Source organism: Ipomoea nil, unplaced genomic scaffold (genome assembly GCF_001879475.1).
Source record: "Ipomoea nil cultivar Tokyo-kokei standard unplaced genomic scaffold, Asagao_1.1 scaffold2159, whole genome shotgun sequence".
In the NCBI taxonomy this organism is placed as follows: Eukaryota; Viridiplantae; Streptophyta; class Magnoliopsida; order Solanales; family Convolvulaceae; genus Ipomoea; species Ipomoea nil.
The window spans coordinates 4,959,269-4,981,462 of NW_017618587.1; the positions used below are offsets into that span (position 1 = coordinate 4,959,269).

Consider the following 22,194-nt stretch of genomic DNA (forward strand, 5'->3'; position numbering starts at 1 on the left):
AGAGAGGACAAGGGCAAAATATAAAGCAAGCTGGAGATTTGGCAATAAAAACATCGGCTCACATACGAGTTGATGAAAATTACCAATAACTAGAATACACTGAATGTGAAAAGATTTTTGTAGCATGGTACATACAACAGTGCTTACATCCGAGTTGATGAAAATAACAAATAACTAGAATACACTGAATGTGAAAATATTTTTGTAGCATGGTACATACAACAATGCTTAGTGTGTCTATACAGCAACATAACGGCAAGCAAATTTTCATTCCATATATATGTGGGTACGCTATCTTCAAAGGATTGTGCCACTTTATTTTATTCTTTCACAGAACCAGTATGCTTCAAAGGATTGTGCCACTTTGTTTTATTCTTTCACAGTACCAGTATGCGTAAAGCATTGTCTTATAGAGAACATACTGTGATGACGACGATGAGGGACCATTTTAGTTTCTGGCTCAAGGTTCTTGCGAGGAAAATGTTTGTAGAAAGCTTTTACTGCTCCTGTTACCCCATCCTCGTTTTTCATGGCATTTGATAGTTGAATAGCACGCTCTTTCACCTACGTTAAGAGCATAAGCAGTCAATTTTTTACAAAACTAGTCACTTTGTGTGTGCATTATCCATTCCTCGCCAACGAAATATTTGTTACCTCGGAATCTAGCATGAACAAAATGGCAGCAACAAGATTGTCAAGTGAAAACTCATCTACAGGGATAGGTGCAGGACCTACTCCCCTAGCATGTACACGATCACCCCAAAAAGGTTGGTCCCCAAAGAAAGGTACCACAGTTGTCGGACACTGGAAATGAAATAATAACCACAAGTTAGCCTGTGAAATAAGTCAATAACTACTCTATAAATAAGGAGAAGACATAAAGGGAATTCAGTTAATACTGCAGCTCTAAGGCCAGCAGCAGTTGTTCCTGCGCCCCCGTGATGCACCTGAAAATTGCAGGAGAAAATTATGTGTGGCTTTGATTTTGACAATTGTGAGTAAAACAAAAAAACCAATGTTAAAAATTAAAAGTTGATTTTGTTGGATAAAATCATTTGTTAAGCTGAACTTATTTATAAAATATGACAGATGATGATGACTTGATGCACAGATCTTTGCAACAAATCCCAGATTAGGAGGATTTACCACTGCAGAACATTGCAAAAACAACCAATCATGAGGGCAATTATCCAACAAATACACATTATCCTTCGGCTCCTTCACTGAAAGAAGAACAGCATCACAAGTTAAATTCTTGATCAAGTAGCCACACAGAATTCTAATAATAAATAAAGTTCTACTACAGCCAAATGTCAGCCACTTACAGTTCCCAAGGCCACCCCACCCTTTGTTAATTATGCCTCTCTGCTTTGTAATTTCCAATGCTTCAACAATTATCTGAGTCATTTTGTCTGGTTCTTCAACAGGCTGCAAAAAGTAAGACAAACTTTTAGTCAAATTGACCAACACAACTATAAATGGGACAGGGGGAGTCATAGTTGCCATCAACTTACAAGGCTGCCAAAGCCAATATAGATGGGCTTTTGGCCCTTTTCAAGCCATTTCACAAGTGATTCTGGTGGAACATAATTAGAAGCAAGGTCTAGGAAACAGAACCCAACAACATCAGTTCTGGGACCCCAATCTGCAAACCATGGAAAACCAAGTCCATTAGAAACAACTATTGTGAAAACAGTCCACTCTGCTGGTATCATATATTGTGGTGCAGAAATTGTAGAAAAATAAATATAGCTATCGCTAGATCAAAGCTACAATGGAAAAACCAACACCCAAAAAAAAAAAAAAAAAAAAAAAGAGGTGATATATTGATTTTTTATGGAAATAGTACATACATAACAGACAGACAAGAAAAAGAAAGAGGCTAATTGGAGTGGTGTCTCTAACAGCCCATGAAGTAATTGGTTCTTTAATAAGATGAATATAGAGCACTATAACAGTAAAAAACACAATTACATAAATCATCAAAAACAGTAATATCATTTTATCATAGTATGTGGAATGTCTCAATTATACAAATCATCATATAACATGTATATAAAAAGATGACCTTTGGGTTTATGAACATAGTATGTGGAATGTCTCAATTATACAAATCATCATATAACATGTATATAAAAAAGATGACCTTTGGGTTTATGAACAAGGTTTGGACTCCAGATATATCCATAAGGGGTCTCAGGTGAACTGAAAGAATTAGTCAAATATGTAAACCGCCTTAGTTTCAACTTTTTCTTCCTGAAATCATTTATCACATCCCGTATGCCAAGCCAGATTAATGAATCAACAACTTGATATGATAGCTGCGACATAAATTAAAATGTTCTCAGATGAATGAAATAGTGAACACAATAAGTCAAGTAAAAGATATGGTTAGGAGAAAGAAATCACATCACTAGGCACCGACTTTGTATCCAACTGGTTGCTTAACACGAGAGAGAGGATGCGGGAATTCACTTGTAGGCCTGGAAAAATAAGACAGAAGGAGAAATCAAACATCATAAGAATATTTTTATAAATCTTGCAGACAGAAGGGACCCACAGGTAAACGAACCTTAGACTACTAAACTTTTAGCAATAAATAATTAAGAATTACTGCTGGTGCCAGAGGGAAAGATTAAAGGGGTAAGAGTCATCGAAAAAGAGGAGGAGAAAACTTACGTCCATGGCATTGTAAAAAATATATGCAGTGGTACTTTAAGGGCCATTGCAACATGAGTATGCCCTGAATAGTCATCAATGTGAATAATCAGAATAGTTCAATAAATAAATAGGTATAAGTACCTAACAGTTCTACTAATTAATATCAGAAAATGCTAAGTTGCTAACTCAGCCTAACAAAGTTCTAATATGAAATAAAAAAGCTATCAGGGGGATACAAATTTATCCGACAAAATACCATTTCTTGGTGTATGCATGACCTTACAATGCAGTTAAATTTCCTAAGGATAGTGTATTAACAAAAATTCAACTATGAAAGTGTACCTAGGCCTTTCTTGGCATCATATGTGATTAGAATATGTAGGTTAGTACTTTTTATTTATTTATTTATTTTAATGGAATGTAGGTTAGTACTTAGTACTTAGTAGTATGGGAAACCTTGAAATTTCAATATGGACCCAAGGTTATGTGAAGTCAAAGTCAATGAGACCTCATAACGCTCAGTTGCTCATAGGTGCGTGAAACAAACTAAGGAGAAGACTCAGAGGAACTACTGGCACTGAAAGGACCAGATGACACTGGATGAAGACATTAATTCTACAGAAACAAAAATATACATCTATCATGCTCCTCAATTTACCATTTGAATACACACACATTCGTTCTAGCAGTCATACTTCTCTACCGGCAACATTCTTTTGTTACAGCTTTTGAATTTGCCTTAGTCAAAACAAAAATAAAAAACCGAAGAAAACATGGAAATACAATGTGGGAGGACAGGGGCAATGATGACTTCCACAGAAGCAAAGAGACCTCATACAAGATGATTACTTGAGACTCAAAAGTTAAGACAGAATAGAGCATGTTAATTAAAAAACAAAAAAATAAAAACTCAACTTAAATCAAAGATCTTACCATATGCTGGAGGGTTGGCAATGATGGCATCTACTTTGAATGGATCATTAGATTCTGGATCGGGATCTGTGCATGCCGGAAGTAAGGAGAATACAATATCTTTTATCTGGTTTCGTTGAATAAGTATTTCAGAAGTCCCAGATGGCAAGAAACCTTTATTTTTTACCATATCTGTAACAACCATAGTTATTGAAATCAAAAGGTATTGATTGCATATTTGCATTATTACAAATGTAAGCTATATTAGTGAACAGTAATATTTTTACCCCTGCTTTTATTTAAATTAGTTAGAATACGGTATGCTATGGGTGAAAGCAATCATTGATCAACTAAATGGGAATAAAAAGTAATACGAGCTCCATACTATACTGCACTTCTTTATGCCTTCATTGCAATGAAAAAAACAACTAGAGCCTGAGTCAATAAAGGGTTGACCCTCAAGTACGGTGAAAATCAAAAGGTTTAAGGCAGTAAACTAATGTTCTCAAACTTACAAGCAGCAAGGACTTTTGGATCCCCACCAAGAGGATAAAACTCCAACCCAGAATCCAAAACAAACTCTTTAAAATTGGAGTGTGTAGCCAATCTCACCCTATGACCATATTCCTGCCAGGGCAAAAAGAAGTTGATTTAGCTAATAATAATCTGCCGGTTCTTTCTAAATTTCTCTCACAAAATGATAAATGCTTGAATGTAAAGGATTAAGCACATAAAACAGGAAGGAATTCATTACTAGTAGGTATCAGGAGAAACTAATTATTATATAATAAAAAGAACAAAAAGACTTGCATAGAAATACAATACATCTCATTAATGTACTGTTTCATAAAGAAACAAGCACTGAAGTGCCTGCCATGGTTAGTCCCGTGATCAGGTTTTCCTCTATGAAAAGGATTTTCACCTTTAATTTTTTCCCAATAGCAACAAATGGTTGTACATCTCCTCTGGTTCCAACAATTAGCATAACAATTTGGAGTGGAGGCAAGTCTTGAATATCTTCTACATCATTAGCGTGTTCCTCTGTAGTTCCATTATCAACAATGCCAGTACCAACATCAAAGTGTTCAGGTTTAATATCTCCTGGAACTTCAAATTGGACAGTTCCATCATCTTGAATGGTGGCAACCCTATCCAACAATTTGTGCTGCAAAAGTTCCAAGTTCAGCATCAACTTAAAGTGTACATGTAGATATCTCAGTTGAAATTTGTAAATATATGCTCTGTTCACCATAACACTTAAATATTGCAGAGTACCGCATACCATAATGCCAAACACAAATGTTGTGAAGTCTTATGCTTCTCATTTTGAAATGCATGCATGACAAAAAAACAGCAATCTCTAATAATATGACAAGTTATTATTATAATAAAAGATCAAAATCAAATGGAGCTATGTTGAAAATTAAAAGTTTGGTCAAAGAAAATGATCAATATGAAGAGTTGAGCTATGCTCAGAAGAGTTCTTTGCAAATCTTTCAAACTGACCTTCTTTCCAATCGAGACATTTTCATCAAAAATTCTTGACATTAGCAATGTCAGAGAGTGTTGTCTGCGTGTCTCGGTTTCATCATGCTGAGCTGAAGGGGTCACAGGATCTGCTAGCACAAGGGAAAAAAGTAAAAATTACAAATGCTGGAGATAGATACGTGTACGAAAATAATGTACATATAAGAATGCCTGTTTGACATGCTATCTGCTAGATTAGCAGAATTAGCTATCTCAGGATTAAATTGCCCAGGGAAATGAGCAATAATATCACTCCAACGAATTAATAATAATAATAATAATAATAATAATATTATTATTATTATTATTTATATTGCGTTTAGAGAACAATTTCATAAAACACACAAAACACAAATTACCTCCTGCAGAGTCTATTCCGGAGATAAATTTGTTTATACAGTTAGACGAAAAAGTGTTTTTCCGAACAGAGATATGGCAAACGGTGAAGAATACCTGTTGAATCACCATCTACGCCGTTGTGTGGCGGCGAATCCGGCGATCCGCTTCCGTTTGAATCCTCGCTTTCTGAATGTGATTCTTCTCCCAAGTCCACGGATGCCTCGTCGAAGCTGCCGGAGCTCCCAGCACGGCGATCCTTATCCGGTAAGTGTTCCATTGCTGAATGCAGAAACGGAGAAATCGATGGCGATTCTTCTGAATCGGAATGAAGAGAGCAGAATGGAAGAAATTAGGCGTGAAATGAGGGTGGATAGCTGGTTGAATAGGTTAGAAGATAGGAGAACTTAGGTGGAAGAAAAAGAGAGGAAAGGAAATCTCCGCTGCTTTAAATAGATTCGTAACCGGGGACGGGAGAAGAGGAGAACGAAAGCGCTTTTTCGCGGCGAGAAATGGAACCGTTAGAAGTCGTGTCCAGAAGATGGAGACTTTAGTGCAACTGCTACTGACTACTGTTGATTAAGATTGTTACGTTGCGCTACACTTTTTTACGTGTCTAATATAAGCCACATTTAATATAGTTATGAGTTTGAAACGGGTAACCCAAGTGTATTAATCGGTCGATTGATTAATGGTGTGTTTGGTTCATGGATTTGCACACTATAAATGTGAATCAAAATCTTAGTTAGTGTTTGGATGAAAACTTTTTAAAACACAACTACGATTTGATTATCCTTTCAATTAAAAATCACATTTCATCCTTAAAAAAAAATCACATTCCGTAATTAAAAATGTGTATCATCCCATATTGTTGGTAATCTGATTTTTAAGTTTAGACTAGTGCCAAGGATCTTGTGGTCCAATGACACCAACTTATTCTCTTAAGTGGGAGCGAGGTTGTGCGATCGAGCCTCAGTGCTTCAATTGATTGAGAAAGTAGCTATGAGCAGATAGTGCATTATAATAGAGTCAGTAGTATGCTTTTAGATTATTTTTTTTTTTATTCACATGGTGCTTTGGATGTCATTATATTATGATCAATATAATTGCATTAATATATATATTTTTTAAACTTTTATTCATATTATATGGTCATATATAACCAAACATCAATATTAGTAATCATTACAATTCTACTCTACTACCAAACATGCAATATATTTTTATCAAAACTCATTACCCTTACCAAGTATTTGATTCTTATTATCAATCTGATTCCCTTATGCAAACCAAACATACCCTAAGTAATCACAAAATTTCAAATTCCTTATTGCTCCAATATTACTAGCTATTAGTTAAAATTTTTGTAGTTAAAGCAATAGACCTACTTCATAAATCATAACCAAAATTTATAAGCGATATCACAATATTTAAAAATGTGATATCTTAAAAAATTATAATTAAATACTTATAAATTTTTTTTTTAAAAAAAGGATTTATTTCATTCCTAAGTAGGGAATCCTATAATATATACTCTTTCTTTAATTTATGAAAAATATCACATTGACAAAAATTTCAATTTTCTTTGACTATCAATGAATTGGTTAATCTCACATTATATTGATAAAAAAGAGTTTATGCAATAATCAAATGCAAAACAATTATGTAGTGAATTTTGTGCTATTTTTTCTTGATTAATTATTCTCTATGTGTGAGTTAGTAAGTTTGCTTTGAGTGTCCCCAGTTTGATAAAAAGAAATATTACTACATTTTAATAAAAAATGATCGAGTGAATAAAGTATGATTTTTGTATATAAAAATTACAAATTTAATTTTTACCTACCATTTTTTGATAGAGATCGCCCATTCGCGACGTACAATTTTCTCGGGCAAATTATTGGTACCATTATTAAACACGTTTTGCTTTTGGTGTGCCTATTCCTTGTCGGAAGTTTGTCTTCTTTGAAAATGTAAATAAATAAGGCAAATTTTATTGTGGCAGTAGTTGGAAGACAACATCAGCCAGAGTAGATATTTAAAAGAAAAAAATTATTGGTGAAAAAAAATCTAGATTTATATACACCGATAGTTATATTTAGATTTTAAAATTTTGTAATTTAATACTTAAAATTTGTGTATTCTAAAAATTATATCCAATTATATATAATTTAAGTATTGCTACTAAAACACAAAGAACCAATAACGGCTCCACTGAAACTAGAACTTACAACATTCCAAATGGAAGTCCAACTTGGGTACCATTAAACCACATAATCTTGGTAATTTAAGTATTATCTTGATTGTTATAATGTTTAAACATGATTTTAAAAATATCTATACAATATATTTTAGGTGATTAATTTATAATTTTTAGTTGTATAAAGTAAATATTTTGATATATTATGTTAAAAAAAATGATTTTATGGTTTGATTTTTTAAATAAGTTGTGCACCAAATTCAATAAAATCAAGTTATGTTGAATTTTTATTAAGTTAGATATTATAATTGAATATACTAATAATCACAAAATATAAAAACTTGCTATTAAATTCCAAAATCTTAAATATTTAGACGTAATTATTATGCATAATTGAATATAATCATTACAAGGCACAAAAATTTGATATTAAATTGTCAAGTTTTAAAATTTAAAAATAATTCTCACAAACACAAACAATTGATGCGAGATAAACAACGAAAGAGAGAAGTTAATAGATTGCTTGTTGGCCTAAACACATAAGATTAGTTGTGCTGAAATGCTGGATGTATTTAGCGTGAAGTCAGCTTGTTGTGGAGTAAACAAACAAAAGGGTTTGGCCATGTTTGGTAAAAAAAATTAGCTTATAAATCAATTTTGGCTTATTTGACTACTATTAATTGTTTGATTTAGTTAAAATTAAAATATCAATATAAATGTTTGGTTAATTAGCTTTTTACAATTCTAAAATGCTAAAATGCTAAAATTCAAAAAGTTACTCCAAGCAATTTTTTCACTTAGCTTTTTGAGAAAATAAATTATACCAAACCGCTATCAACTAACAGCTAATTTACCGAACACTTTTCTACAATCAGCTAATGTTATCAACTATTTATACCCTCTAATTAACACAATCAGCTAACAGTTAACAGCTATCAGCTAACAGCCATTTTACCAAACAGGGCCAACAACTTCTTCAAAAAATTATGATGGGAAGTGAGCAATTATTATTGTGTGTATCATGGTCCACATAACTATTTGATCCACATGCACTTTCTAGAAAAAAAAAATTGAAAGAAATACCTATTGATCGTGAAACATGCACTCGCACCAATTGCAGTTTAATAGCTCTGCAAATCTTCAATGGAGAAATATACTGGGCAAGGATAAATATTAGAGCCTGTATGTTAGTATACATATATATATAATTAATCAATGGCCCTGTTTGGTAAAAAATTGGCCTATAGACCAATTTTAGCTTATTTGACCACTATTAATTGTTTGATTTAGTTAAAATATCAATATAAATGTTTGGTTAATTAACTTTTTGCAACTCCAAAAGGCTAAAATTCAAAAAGCTATTCCAAGCAACTTTTTCAATTAGCTTTTTGAGAAAAGAAATTATACCAAACAGCTATCAGCTAACAGCTAATTTACCAAACACTTTTCTACAATCAGCCAATGTTATCAACTATTTATACCCTCTAATTAACACAATCAGCTAACGGTTAACAACTATCAGCTAACAACCATTTTACCAAACAGGGCCAATATAAATTAATTAATAAATGAATATAAGGAAAAAATATTATCAATTAATAGATTTACCAGCAAGGATAAACATTAGAGCCATAACAGTTGTATGTTAGTATATATATCTATATCTTTATATATAATTATACTCAATATAAATAAATTAATAAATGAATATAAGGAAAAAATATTACCAATTAATAGATTTATCAATTAAGTTAATACGTGAATATGGAAACAATATTATCAATCAATATATTTTAATTAATTTCTATTTTACATTTGATTACCAAATAAGTTTTACTACAAAAGTTTAAGTGGGAAAATGAAATAGGAGGAATTTACTTTTATATATATATATAGAATATAGAATATAGATTGGCTTGTAGAGTTTTTATTTGCCCAATTTTCTAATTATGTATACTTCACATACCATCTCTTTATAAATATTCCTTACCCACATTAGATTTACTTTTTATATTCATTGTATATATTTAGGATTCCATTACTTCCCCTTTGGTATTATCTTATTTCTCTAATTGTGTGTTTTCCGAATTTGTGTTACCTTTTCGTGAACTATGCATATATTACCTCTTTTTACTTGTTAGTTTTGCTTCTTGCACGTCTCAACATAGAACTCACCTCTTGCGTAATTACCCTAGCTAGCTTTTTGTTTGTTTTCATTACCTTAATTTATTGAAACTTGTCCATTGGCTTTTATTAAGCTAATTAATGCATGATTATCTCTTCCCTTTTACTTCTCTCCTCTCAAAAGGTTGAATCTCCAACCTGAGGATCCATAGATCCCGACCCGACAGAGCATTTGGGATATGCTTGTCTCCAATAAGCATTTGGATTGTTATAGAATTAGAAAAAAAGAAAAAATCTGAACTTTTAGACAATATTTAATTAAGGAGAAGAGAAATTGAGAAATTGACGATCGAGGGTGCAAATTGATTCGACTAATCAATTTTCTTTCGGGTTTGTTGTATCTTTGTTACAAGGGGAAGAGCTTGAACATGGAAGAAAAAAATTTGAGGGAAGGATGATGAAAGTAAATTAGTTTGGGTTGAAGAAAATGGATATTCAAGATTTAGGGACATGCATGCAATTTTGGATGCCCACTTTAATTGATGAGATAAACCCATTCCAATTTCTTGGAAGGAACAACAACATTTTTCCTTTTGATGGAAAACACTTCAATACTATGGTTAACACGTCCTATTGAGCGCTTCTATACACCTCACGCTAATGGCAATTTATATCCTACACCACGGCGCGCGTTATATTGTGCGTCTATATGCAAAATGATGTCGTTTCAGATTTTTTTTTTTTTAAATTTCGCTACCCAGTGTTTGCCGGTTAATTTTCCTTTAAAAAAATCTCATGTTAAAAAATGTACATAATATTATACATGAATGTACATAATTGTATACATGAATGTACATAATTATATAACAATATATACATACTGTTTTTTTTAAAAGATAATACACATAATCTAACATAATACATAGTAAACATAAACTTTTAACATAATATACATAAACTCTTAACATAATACACAAAAATTTTCTGATTCGGATGTACATAATTGTATAAAAAAATGTACATAATTATATACAAAATGTACATAATAAAAAATATACATAATTGTATGAACAAATATACATAATCATAGCAACTTCCTACCGCGCCTCCCAAAACGACGTCGTTTTGAGAGGCGCGCGGTGTACAATGCTACGCGTGCCGTAGTGTAGGGTATAACAATTGCACTCTAATGAGCACTAGTTTTTCTTTGTTTTGGTGAGGCCCATTTTTAGAGACAAAATCCTTCTGGTCTTCTAACAAAAGCCAAAAACATTCTCTCTCCTTCTGGTCTCTCCTCTCATTTTAGTAAAGACCTCATCAAAAACTCTATTGTGGATGCTCTGTCCCACAATAAACATTCAACCCCAAAATCCAACTATTTAGGGTGAATTATGAAAAAGACTTATGATCCGTTTGAAACCCCAATAAATGATCAGAAGTCATTTTTCAAAGTGTTTGAGTACTCAATAACAATGAAGTCAATGGAAAAATGATAAAAATGACGGAAAATATCTTCTTAGTTTGTTAGTTGGAAAACATTTTCCGGATTTTTTATTTTTCATTTCTCTCTTTACTCTCTTCTTTTTAAGTTAGTTTCTGAACTTTTATTATTACCACAACCACCACTACCACATCACCACGACACCACCAACACCAACACCACTACTATTACTACCACCAACACCATCATCACCATCACCACCACTACTACCACCAAGGGCACCAACACCAACACCATCACAACCACACCACCACCATAATTTGCCGAGTTTTAAAGAAATCGCTTAATTGGAAAGTAATCCAACCAAAATCCATGGTGGGAGTCTAATGGCTAAAAATAGGCATATTATATTTATTTTCCTTTTCATTTGGGAAACCAAAGATAAGGGGATGTGCCTCAACCGGAAGCACCTATTTGGTCATCGATTATGACACCTTCGATATTTGGGGGAGGTTATTGACTTTCGCCCATTTCGCATGTTGGTGAACACTTAAAGTTATAAAAATAATAATTGTTCTATTATTTTTATGATAAATACCTCAAATAAAAAAGTGACGCAATTGTTTATCCAATATTTATTGCTAACTTGTTATAAGATGCCAATAAATTTAATGACACTATTTTATCAAGTTACATAGATTTATTTAAAATCTTTTTTAGTCTGATCACTTAATTAATAAAAGACTTGAAAGCTGAATTGCATCTCAAATTAAAATAAAAATTAACAGGAAATCCGTTTAGCTTGTGGTAATAATTTGAAGACCCGACGTGGTTCGGGTTCGGGCCGTGGTTACAGATTAGTCCACGTCACCTGAAGACGTGTCGATTGTCTACGTTGGCTCCAAGACAAGCCAGATTTTCCCTTATCTCTAATCTCTATTCCCCGCCATGATTCGAAGAATGCAATGAAATTGCTAACGGCTGCGACGCCATTACAATGCATGAGAGCTGAGTAGATATCTATTAGACGCCATGAACGCCCTAATGTCTGCTGCATCTCCTTTTACCTCTATTTCCATCTTGAAGTTTCCTTCATCCCCTCTGGTTCTCAGAAATGGCGTCTTTAGGGCCCAATTTTGGGGGAAAAGCTCGAGATTTCGAGCAAGCTCGAACGGATTGGATAAGAAGGTGGAGGAGGAAGGTTTAGGAGACTCTGCAGAAACCAAAGTTGAAGATGAACAAGAAAGTAAAGGGGCAAACAGCATTTCTAATGGAGCAGCATCCACTACTATCAACCCGGCACTCGATAAAGAACTGAAAAAGGTGATCCTCTTTTATTCTAAACGGTTTATTGGAAGAACTAGTAGAGCAGTAAGTCCAGTAGGTTGAGATTACAGCAATTTCTATGTTTGACAATATGAAGTTTCTGGTAATTGAAGATGAGCTCCATCTCAACTAAAAGCGCCTTACTTGTACTATACATTTATGAGGCTAAGCCTAATATGATAGTTGGACTATACATTTATGTTTATATATTATTTGTTCAACACGTTTCGAACGTGTGAGCTGGTTATATTGTGATGGGCTTGGAACAGCATGTGGACTGTAGGATCTTTTTATTGGATGATGCCGAAATTAGACCCATGACTTTTTGCATGTGATTGATATCGTATGTTTCAACTAAAAGTCTAAGTTGATATTAGTACGCACAATTATGTTTGTAGATTATATATTGGTCAGTAGTTGTTAGTAACTGGATTGACTAGTTAATAGAACCATAAAGAGTAGTGGCATACAAGTTTTGTCTTGTTAAACAATAAACTCAACTGTATATTTCTATATGTTCTGTGTGTCAATGTACAAGGAGGTATAGAGCTATTTATATTAGACAAGAACTAATCCTAGCCATAGGTTTCAAATACCTAAAACTAAGGCTAAGAGAGATCCTCTCAACTAACAGCCTATTTCTCTAACACTCCCCCTCAAGTTGGAGCATCCAACTTGTTACATATGTATCACATGAACCATAGGACTCCACACCTAGACTCATAAGCCCAAGTCTTGAACCACTCAAACAACCTTCGAACCACGCTGTGCCAAACCAGTCCACAACGCACCTTGTCGCATCAACAATGCTTCTAAGGAGCCAACAAAAGCTAGGCCAATCACCACAGCGCCGCACCTGCCTCTCACTCCCCACACCCTTATCACCGTTGCCTAACACCACAGCGTACTTGCCTCTCACTCCACAAACCCTTAGCGCTGCTAGACCACAGTGCACCTGTCCCTCTCACCATGCACCCTTATCAACGCTGCCTAACACTACAGCGTTTCCCTGGTGCATGTACGTAAACTGATTCACTCTGTATCATTCTTCAGCCGTCGGCCTCCCCCGCGACATATGCCAGGTCCGCCCCACTCCTGGCACCTGTGCTGCCCACTCCTGCAACACCCCTGTTTACGCACACTGAACAAGCTGCACTTGACTCAACTCAGACCCTAGAATTGCTCCCATACCAAGTTAACTTAAAGCGACAAACTATGATAAACAAAATACAAAGCTCAAGACTTATTAATACGAATACGATAAACAAAAGAAAACTACTGCCTAATTATTCCTCAGCTTCGTGGACCTCAGACCACCCAGCTTCATGGACCTCCCCTATCACCTCTCTTGGCTGTCTCTCTTTCTCGGCTGACACCAAACTGGTGAACAAACAGATCCTCGCTGCTGTCATCGGAGGTTATGAACCCAAACCCCTCACTGAACCACTCGACGCAGCCCTCCATCCTCTGCTCACTCTCCTCAGCCATAATGAACAAAACAGACCAACCCGAAAACGCAGCAGTCCACAACGCAGCAGTCCAAAATATGCAGCAGTCCAAAACGCAGTAACCCTTCGCAACACCGGAGTACACAACCACTGCAGACGCGTTGGGTGTTCAGGGATGAGCCCAACCGTACCGGCCGCGACCGGAGAAGACGCCGGAGAACTGCCCACGCATCGGCGCGTGGCGTCGGAACCCTACGATTGCGCCGGCGCGTGGCGGCGTGTGAGGAATCCGGTGGCCGCTCCGCCTCTCCCACCGGCGTCGCCTCCTCTTAACGACCAACACCCACTATCCCGTCACCTCAAGGCTCTGATACCATGTTAAACAATAAACTCAACTGTATATTTCTATATGTTCTGTGTGTCAATGTACAAGGAGGTATAGAGCTATTTATATTAGACAAGAACTAATCCTAGCCATAGGTTTCAAATACCTAAAACTAAGGCTAAGAGAGATCCTCTCAACTAACACCCTATTTCTCTAACCAAATGGAATAGATGTAACTTGGAGGACATGAGGCTGTCAGAGTGTGTAACTATAGAAGTCATTTGACAAAATGACAAAATGTGCCTTCAAGTATGCTGCTAATCTGCTAGTGGGAAACCTGTTTAGCCTATATGCAGCTTAAAAAGGAAAATAGCTTTGTAACAAAAAGAACAGGTTATTATCTTAGGAAAAATGCTTTCTTCCCCTCCTAAATTTCACCTCCAATATTTTCCCTCCTGATGTGGCATTCATTCATTGGGTGTCATGAACCCTACCACTAATTCAAAATAGAAGTTAGTTACCAATTAGATGTTGCCACATCATGAGGGATGAATTGCAGGGAAAAAATATTAGGGGTCTCTAGCATTAGTCATTATCTTATTGGTGACTAGTTACTATAACAGGTTTCTCTGTTGGTGACTAGTTATATTTATGTGTTATGCTTGTGCAAGGAATCCAAAGTCAAATACATTCCTGACCCGATTCTGCATATAACCTTTTATGCCTCTACCAGGTGGTTCAGAAGACTGCTGCAACTTTCGCACCGAGGGCTTCCACTGCTTCAAAAAATCCTGCTGTACCTGGAACTACATTATATACCGTCTTTGAAGTCCAGGGCTACGTTTCAATGTTGCTGGGAGGGGCTCTCTCTTTCAATCTCATATTTCCGTCTAATGAACCAGACATCTGGAGACTGATGGGAATGTGGTCCATCTGGATGTTCAGTAAGTGCCCTAATATTTATAAACAAGCTAGGAATCTTTGCAATCCTTATACCATGGACCATGACATTATGTTCATTTTTAATACATTGAATGTTGATTTTTTGAAGGTTCATTTTTTGTGTACTGAAGGTTCATTATTTGGTATACTACCTAAAAATGAACTTTCAGTACATTGAATCTTTGCTAGTAGTTTATTCTTCCAAAAAGTATATTTAGTAATGGAATAACTGATTTCATCAATTAGGATTTAGAATTCTCCTCTTGTTAAAAATTAGTTAATGGATTTCTTTGGCAGCATGTAATCTTGTTTCCTCATTGGTTACAGAAGAGTGTATCTGTTGATTACTATCCTAAGTTATGAATTTGTGTGATTGTACTAAAGAGGTCAATATTTTCCGTTTTAGCTATTCCATCCCTTCGGGCCCGAGACTGCTCAAAGAATGAGAAAGAAGCACTCAATTATCTCTTTCTTCTTGTCCCACTGCTGAACATTATAGTCCCATTCTTCTGGAAATCCTTCGCTGTTGTTTGGTCAGTGGATATTGTGGCATTTTTTGGAATGTATGCATGGAAGGTACGTCCTTTTCCTAAAATATGCATCTTGATATGATGTTGATACTTGTTTGAAATTTAAAATACATTTTTGCACAGCTTGGATGGCTACAGAAAGAGTAAAGGTCCAGGGAAGAGAAGCAGCTTCTTTGTTTATGTTAAATGATTATTGGTTGGACCTGAAATCAACTTCCAGAGCTCATTTTTGGCCAGGACTGAAGGATCTTGATGAAAGAACGCATCCTCAATCAGAGTAAGCATCTTATTTTGCTATGCACTGCTAGATGGGGCTACAACTTGCGAGTTGCTGAGTTGAATATATATGATTTCAGGTCTGGTCATTCAGGGATGCATGGATGCTATGTACTTGTGTTTACTGTATTCGTGTCTTTTCTATAAAGTACATATACGCTTTTCCTGTATAGACGGTTTAATTTGAAATCTCTCATGCTAGCCAACTTTTACAAAGTGTTTAGTATACGGTTTAAAATCTAGCTAGATGACAGAACTAAAATTTATTGTTTCCCTTTTTTGATATTAATGTTTGTTTCTAGATATGTCGTGGTGCCTTTGAATGATCCTAGCAAAGAACTAAGCAGCCGACTTAAGAGGGTTTGAACCAAAATTTTGATCTACTATCTAAGGACAATATCCCAAGTGGGTCGTGGTGGGAGGAACCCTAATCCTCCTTCCTATACACCGTTGTCTGCAATTTAATCATCTCCTTTGTTCAGTCGTGTGTTCTGACCTATTATAGATTGTTTTTTTTTTTTTTTTTTTTTTTTTTTTTTTTTTTTTTTTAAATTAGGCAGATCTGTAATTCATATATGCAAGTCCACATCCCTCGAAGATAATATGAACATTTCAGTACTAAGGTTCCTCATTTTCTGATGTTGCATTGCTGCTGCTCCTTGAATATGAACCGAAGCTCCAACATGTGGGCTTTATATTGGTTTTCTGCCTTTTAAATGTTACGAACACTTGCCAAGCATCTTGTGCTCAGATGGCATGTAGTGACCTCTCCCATGTGGGAGGTCATGAGATCGAGTATATTTGAATAGATACTACAATGTAATAGAGTTAGTAGCATTCAAAAAAAATGTTATGAACACTTCTATCATTTGATTCTATTTTGCCATTACATCTTAGCATTGGTGCTGTGACCTAAACTTGAATCAAGACTGCTAGTCCTCTCCGCTGTGGTCTGAGTAAGCGGAATCACTCCCATATTTTGAATCACTGTCTGAGCTGTCTCTATTTTTATGATCCGGTGGGGTTGGATCTGGAAGTGATTCAGGTACTGTTTCGTCTTGAGGAGCCACTTGTCTGAAACTGAGAGCGGCTAAAACATCACTAATCAAATGACGAACCGGTGGTTCTTCTTGGAGACACATGGCCACTACTCCAACTGCTTGATTCAAACTTGTCACCGGGAATGCTTTGTTCAGAAGTGGATTTGCCAATTCTGGGAACCTCTTTGGTTCCCTGAAAAAGGGTTGTGCCTAGTTGAACAACACATAACTTCAAGTCAGAAAATGCAGTCCAACTCTGAAATTTTGAATGAAGAAGATTTTTTTTTTCCTTTCTTTTTTGCAGACTTACCCAATCAACTAGATTTTGCTCTTCTGCAGGTCTTTCAGTGTCCACAGCTCGACGGCCTGTTATGAGCTCAAGCAGAACGACTCCAAAGATGTACACATCCGATTTCAAGGTAAGTTCCCCACTTCTTTCATACTCTGGTGCTGAATAACCGTAGGTTCCAATAACTCTCGGTGGCATAGTTGTTGCTGTATTTCCTCCCCCACCCGTGAGCTTGGCAAGACCATAGTCAAATAGTTTAGGATTAAAATCTTCATCCAATTAGATGTTTGTGGATTTCAAATCACGATAGATCATAGGAGGGTTTGTGAGCATCTAGCCAGCCATTAATGTGCAATCCAATTAATGGAGCACATGCTTCAATTGGGTTGGCTATTTCATGTAGATATTCAAGCCCTTGAGCAACACCGGAAGCTATTTTCATTCTGGTCACCCAATCTAATGGCTTTTTGTCATCTTCAAGGTCTGCATTTGTTAATGAAACAAGTGTATTAAGTACTCAATCAGTTAATATATAGGTAGTGAAAAAAAAAAACTCCGTAGTACTCATTACCCCACAGGCAAGTATTCATACACCAAAAGTCTCTTTTCTCCATCAGCACAATACCCGATTAGATTTACCAGATTGGGGTGGTTAAGGAGAGTTAGCATTAGAACTTGGACAGAGAACTCCTTGCTCCCTTGTGTACCCGTCCTGCTTCAGGTGCTGCTCCTTTTGGTGTGCCTGTGGCAAGTGGCAACCACATGTCCAAGAATAGTTAGATACCAACTCAGGCGGTTCACTTGGTAACCAAGATTTCAAGTTTGAATCTCAACTTGAGTGGCCGGCCTATTGATCTTCTTGGTTTGAATCGGTCAATTATGAATAATCTAGACTGGTTGGTTCTTTGCTGGCTAAAGTTACAAAGCAGGGTTTGTACACCATTAAGTAATTGCTACAAATTTCCCTTGTCACAAAAAAAAAATAATAAATAAATAAAAAATCTATGTTTTGTCCAAGTAAGCTTTTAGACTTTTAAATAATCTTTAAAAGTCCATTGGTATTCTAAAAACTATAAATTTCTATAGTCTATTTCATATTAACACAACTTTTCCTTTCAAATATAAATAGTTGAAATCTATTCATTAACCCTAAGATTTTTAAACTTTCTTTCTATCAATTCTTAATATTTTTTCTCCGTATCTAGACTATTTATTGTTTTTTTCTCTTTATTTAAACTCTACAAACTTTATACCTAAATTCAACAGATTATTTTATTTTTGCCTTGGGAAGTTTGTAGATGAATTTGGCCTTCTAGTTGATTATCACACATTTTGATCATAGATTGAGAAGAGCAAAAACCTAATTTGAAGAATAACATGTGCAGACCGTTGAAAGGGACTCGCGGATTCATTAAATTGAAGTTGAAAACCTGAATTACCCATTTTATTCTTCATTTTAACACTTACTTCACGCCCAAGCTAACGGATGATCATTTAATTTTGACTTAAAATTCAATAGTCAGATGACTACTTTGAGTGTAATTAAAAATCAATGAACCAATTTAAAAAAAGAACATAGTCCATGCATGATATAAATTGGCCCCACTAGTCCATGGAAAATTAGATAAAAGAGACAAAGAAACAGAGCAGAGATCATTATATTGACGATTGTCAGTTCCTATCAATTCATCAATGCGTAAGCGTAAAGAAATACGGAACCAAAATGCATGTAAGATCAGGCAAGCAAATGTCTATCTAAAGCAAGTCCAAATCTAAGTACGTATTCCTATCTAATTCTTGCATACCATCCATCATTTCCACACATAATCTGATGCATATATAATATAATGCCATGCATCTCAATACAATACAATATAATGTTGTGAAATCACCTATAAACAAAGATGTGAATATACCGTTGGGATACAGGAACTGGCCGTGATGATGAGTCCGATCCTGCTCGCATCTTTCCGATCATTCCTTTGAGTATTGATCTTTCCTGCAATATAATATAATGCAGCCAACTTTCATATTGAAGGTCACCTACAGTTTACCTGGCTGGCAAACTTGCAAGTTAATCGTGTAAACGGATTAACACAATAATATTAACAGGTTAAATAGATTCTTGTTTAATAAGTTAAATAGGGTTTTAATAGGTTTAACGGGTTCACTTATTATAAAAAGGTCAACTTCTAATGACCGAAACACTAACCTGTTATTTTATCATTAATAATTGTAGGTTCTACCTAAACTCTATAATTTTATTATATAGATATATAGATAATAGTGTCAAATTATATTATTACCCCTCTAATTTATATTACTCCTTATTGCGTAATAGCTAAATATGGAGATTATAGTCATTTTCATAGGTCTTTTTAACAATAAATAGATTTAATTATTTTTTTCCTAAACCTAATAGGATATATGATAGAGGCCAGGTAAGGAAATACTATAAATATCCACTCACGCACTCCACCGCTATTCTTTCTAATATAGTTCCCGCCAGACTAATAAGGTAACCCTCCGAATCTACATTTCGAAGTTAGTAATGGAGATTCCATTGGGTTCGCGCTTCCAACCTTTTGATTACGACGTGCTCAAGTTTCTCTTCAATTTCGTTACGGGGAGGAGTAGTGTGGATGATGAAGCGCTGATTCATCAAGAAGATGTGTTCGGTGAGAAGGAGCCATGGGAGTTAATTCCGTCGGGGAAAAAAATGGCATATTTTCTCACTAGGTTGAAGAAGATGGCCAAGTCCATGAAGGGATCTAGGGTTCAGCGCACGGTGGGGAAGAAGGTGAAGGGGAAAAAGCCCGGAAATTGGCATGGCCATGACACCGGTAAAGTGGTTGCGGACGAGAACGGGAGGTTTTTGATGGGGTATAAACGGAGCTTCGTCTACAAGAACAAGAGTGAACCGGAACAAGAGGGTAAGTGGCTGCTGAAAGAGTTCTACCTGTCGGAGACGATGATCAGGAGAGTTAGGGCCGAATTTCCTATTGTGGAAGAGAGAGAAGATTTCGTGCTGTGTCGCATAGAGCGAAAGAAAAAAGATGATGATGACGATGATGATAATGATGAAGAAGATGATGAAATAACGTTGGAACAAGGCGGCACCAACAACAACGATTCCCAGGCTGTTGTTTCCGTTACCGTTCCGGTTCCCGTTGAAACACCGATATTGCAGATCACAGATGGAAAGGATGATGATGATATGGATTCATACCAGGGCCATATTTTAAGTTTTTGTGGCCCTGTTCTGATAAATAAATGTGGCCCTACCAAAATCACAATTTTTAAAACCGATACATGCAAGTTTTGAACATTTGACTTCCAAGTTAAAATACAATAAATACATGTTCTTACCATTTCTTCATGAAACCTTTTAAATTTAATTGAAAACTTTTAATTTTTATTTCTAAACTATCTAGGTAAAAATTAAATATTAGACCTCTAAAATTTGGGGGCCCTCTAAAATTGGGGGCCCTGTGCGGTAGCCCAGCTTGCACAGCCCAAAATCCGGCCCTGATTCATACTTTGCTGGTGTTCCAGTGGATACATTATTGGCACCGGCGGATGATATGAATTCATACGACATTAATGTTGGTGTTCCGGTGGAGACAATCGCAGAGAGAAACGATGATATCGATTCGTTCTTTGTTGGTGTTCCAGTGGATACATTATTGGCACCGGCGGATAACATGAATCCAGAGGACATTAATGTTGGTGTTCCGATGGAGACAGCGATCGCAGAGGGTATCGATGATGATGATATGGATTCATTCTTTGTTGGTGTTCCGGTGGAGACAGCGATCGCAGAGGGTGTTCCAATGGAGACATTATTGGCAGCACCGGCCGGGGATACGGATGGTGGCTCCTACATCAGTTCTGGTGTTCCGGTACCGACTTCGCCGGAACTGGGTTTGGAGTTTATGGATTTTAATGAAATATGGAATACGGAAGATGTAACTACATACGTTGATAGATTTTGATTCTTAAGACAAAATTCTTTCTCTTTTCTTACTATAAACTATAAAGTAGTGTTATATATTTTGCAATTTAGTTATATTGTCTTTATTTTTCTCCAATATAAAAATTCTTTATATTCAAATTCATCAATTGATTATATTCGCTACATTGTCCCTATATTGAAAAATAATTATTCATTATTATCAATAAGAGAAATAATTTCATTAGTTATAGTGTCTTTATTTTTTCTCAAATGTAAAAATTCTTTGCATACAAATTCATCAATTGATTATATTTACTACAGTGTCTATTATCTTTTTTGTGCACTATTTTTTAATTAAATATCAAAGTTATAAACTTATAATACAAAACAATGCTATATATTTATTTACCAAGTATTTTATTAATACCATGAAAAAATTTAAAAATATATATAATTAAGCCAATCATATTAACTACTTGAGAGATTTGTTGACAAAGAGAGTATTCAAATCACACAACAATTTGAAGTGAGAAATTATCTTGCAATGTCCTTATTTGACAATCAGCATTTAGCGGATTTGACCAGCGAATTATATCAACGGTTGGTAAAAAAATATTTGAAAAAATTAATTGTTTAGATTAACATTTAAAATGACCTAAGGGTATAATAATAATAATAATAATAATAATAATAATAATAATAATAATAATAATAATAATAATAATAATAATAATAATAATAATAATAATAATAATAATAATAATAATAATAATAATAATAATAGTTTTTTAATATTAACATTTTATATATGTGCATTCATTAAATTTATTAGAACCCTTTGCAACAAAAATACTTGGTTACTATT

General features: G+C 35.1%; 2 protein-coding genes and 1 pseudogene across 5 annotated transcripts; 1 reads left to right on the forward strand and 2 right to left on the reverse strand.

Moving 5' to 3' along the window:
• Window positions 1–37: 37 nt before the first annotated feature.
• Window positions 38–6,000, reverse strand: LOC109149373 (sterol 3-beta-glucosyltransferase UGT80A2-like). 2 transcript variants are annotated; one of them, XM_019297107.1, is made up of 15 exons: window positions 5,554–6,000; window positions 5,080–5,189; window positions 4,496–4,738; window positions 4,089–4,200; window positions 3,595–3,765; window positions 2,680–2,743; window positions 2,426–2,483; window positions 2,147–2,321; window positions 1,515–1,645; window positions 1,326–1,428; window positions 1,147–1,223; window positions 900–947; window positions 655–804; window positions 393–564; window positions 38–346 (listed from the first exon to the last, which is right to left on the reverse strand). In XM_019297107.1, exons 1-15 carry the CDS (start codon window positions 5,714–5,716, stop codon window positions 321–323), a joined length of 1,803 nt encoding a protein of 600 aa, XP_019152652.1. In that variant the 5' UTR covers window positions 5,717–6,000; the 3' UTR covers window positions 38–320. The 2 variants fall into 2 exon arrangements, with proteins under 2 accessions (XP_019152652.1, XP_019152653.1); XM_019297108.1 differs by having other exon boundaries at window positions 38–564; window positions 5,554–5,999.
• A 6,118-nt stretch (window positions 6,001–12,118) lies between these two features.
• On the forward strand, window positions 12,119–16,559 carry LOC109149835. Of its 3 annotated transcripts, none has more exons than XR_002049015.1 (5): window positions 12,119–12,521; window positions 15,031–15,241; window positions 15,646–15,815; window positions 15,893–16,046; window positions 16,348–16,559. XR_002049015.1 is itself a non-coding variant. In XM_019297844.1 (4 exons), the coding sequence occupies exons 1-4, from the start codon at window positions 12,231–12,233 to the stop codon at window positions 15,914–15,916; spliced, it is 696 nt and encodes a 231-aa protein (XP_019153389.1). In that variant the 5' UTR covers window positions 12,119–12,230; the 3' UTR covers window positions 15,917–16,334. The 3 variants fall into 3 exon arrangements, 1 of the variants encoding a protein (XP_019153389.1); XR_002049014.1 differs by lacking the exon at window positions 16,348–16,559 and adding an exon at window positions 16,126–16,334; XM_019297844.1 differs by lacking the exon at window positions 16,348–16,559 and having other exon boundaries at window positions 15,893–16,334.
• Window positions 16,560–16,977: 418 nt separating this feature from the next.
• Window positions 16,978–19,340, reverse strand: LOC109149250 (annotated as a pseudogene).
• Between the last annotated feature and the right edge of the window lie 2,854 nt (window positions 19,341–22,194).

What these genes read in the sequence shown, in the direction of transcription:
- LOC109149373 (XM_019297107.1), bottom strand. Translation starts at nt 5,716, where the DNA reads ATGGAACACTTACCGGATAAGGATCGCCGTGCTGGGAGCTCCGGCAGC. An exon ending in GTGGGGTGGCCTTGGGAACT is followed by an intron (nt 1,224 to 1,325) that starts GTAAGTGGCTGA and finishes TTCTTCTTTCAG; the next exon opens with TGAAGGAGCCGAAGGATAAT. An exon ending in TTTTGCAATGTTCTGCAGTG is followed by an intron (nt 948 to 1,146) that starts GTAAATCCTCCT and finishes TGCAATTTTCAG; the next exon opens with GTGCATCACGGGGGCGCAGG.
- LOC109149835 (XM_019297844.1), top strand. Translation starts at nt 12,231, where the DNA reads ATGAACGCCCTAATGTCTGCTGCATCTCCTTTTACCTCTATTTCCATC. An exon ending in GTGGTCCATCTGGATGTTCA is followed by an intron (nt 15,242 to 15,645) that starts GTAAGTGCCCTA and finishes TTTCCGTTTTAG; the next exon opens with CTATTCCATCCCTTCGGGCC. An exon ending in TTGGAATGTATGCATGGAAG is followed by an intron (nt 15,816 to 15,892) that starts GTACGTCCTTTT and finishes ATTTTTGCACAG; the next exon opens with CTTGGATGGCTACAGAAAGA.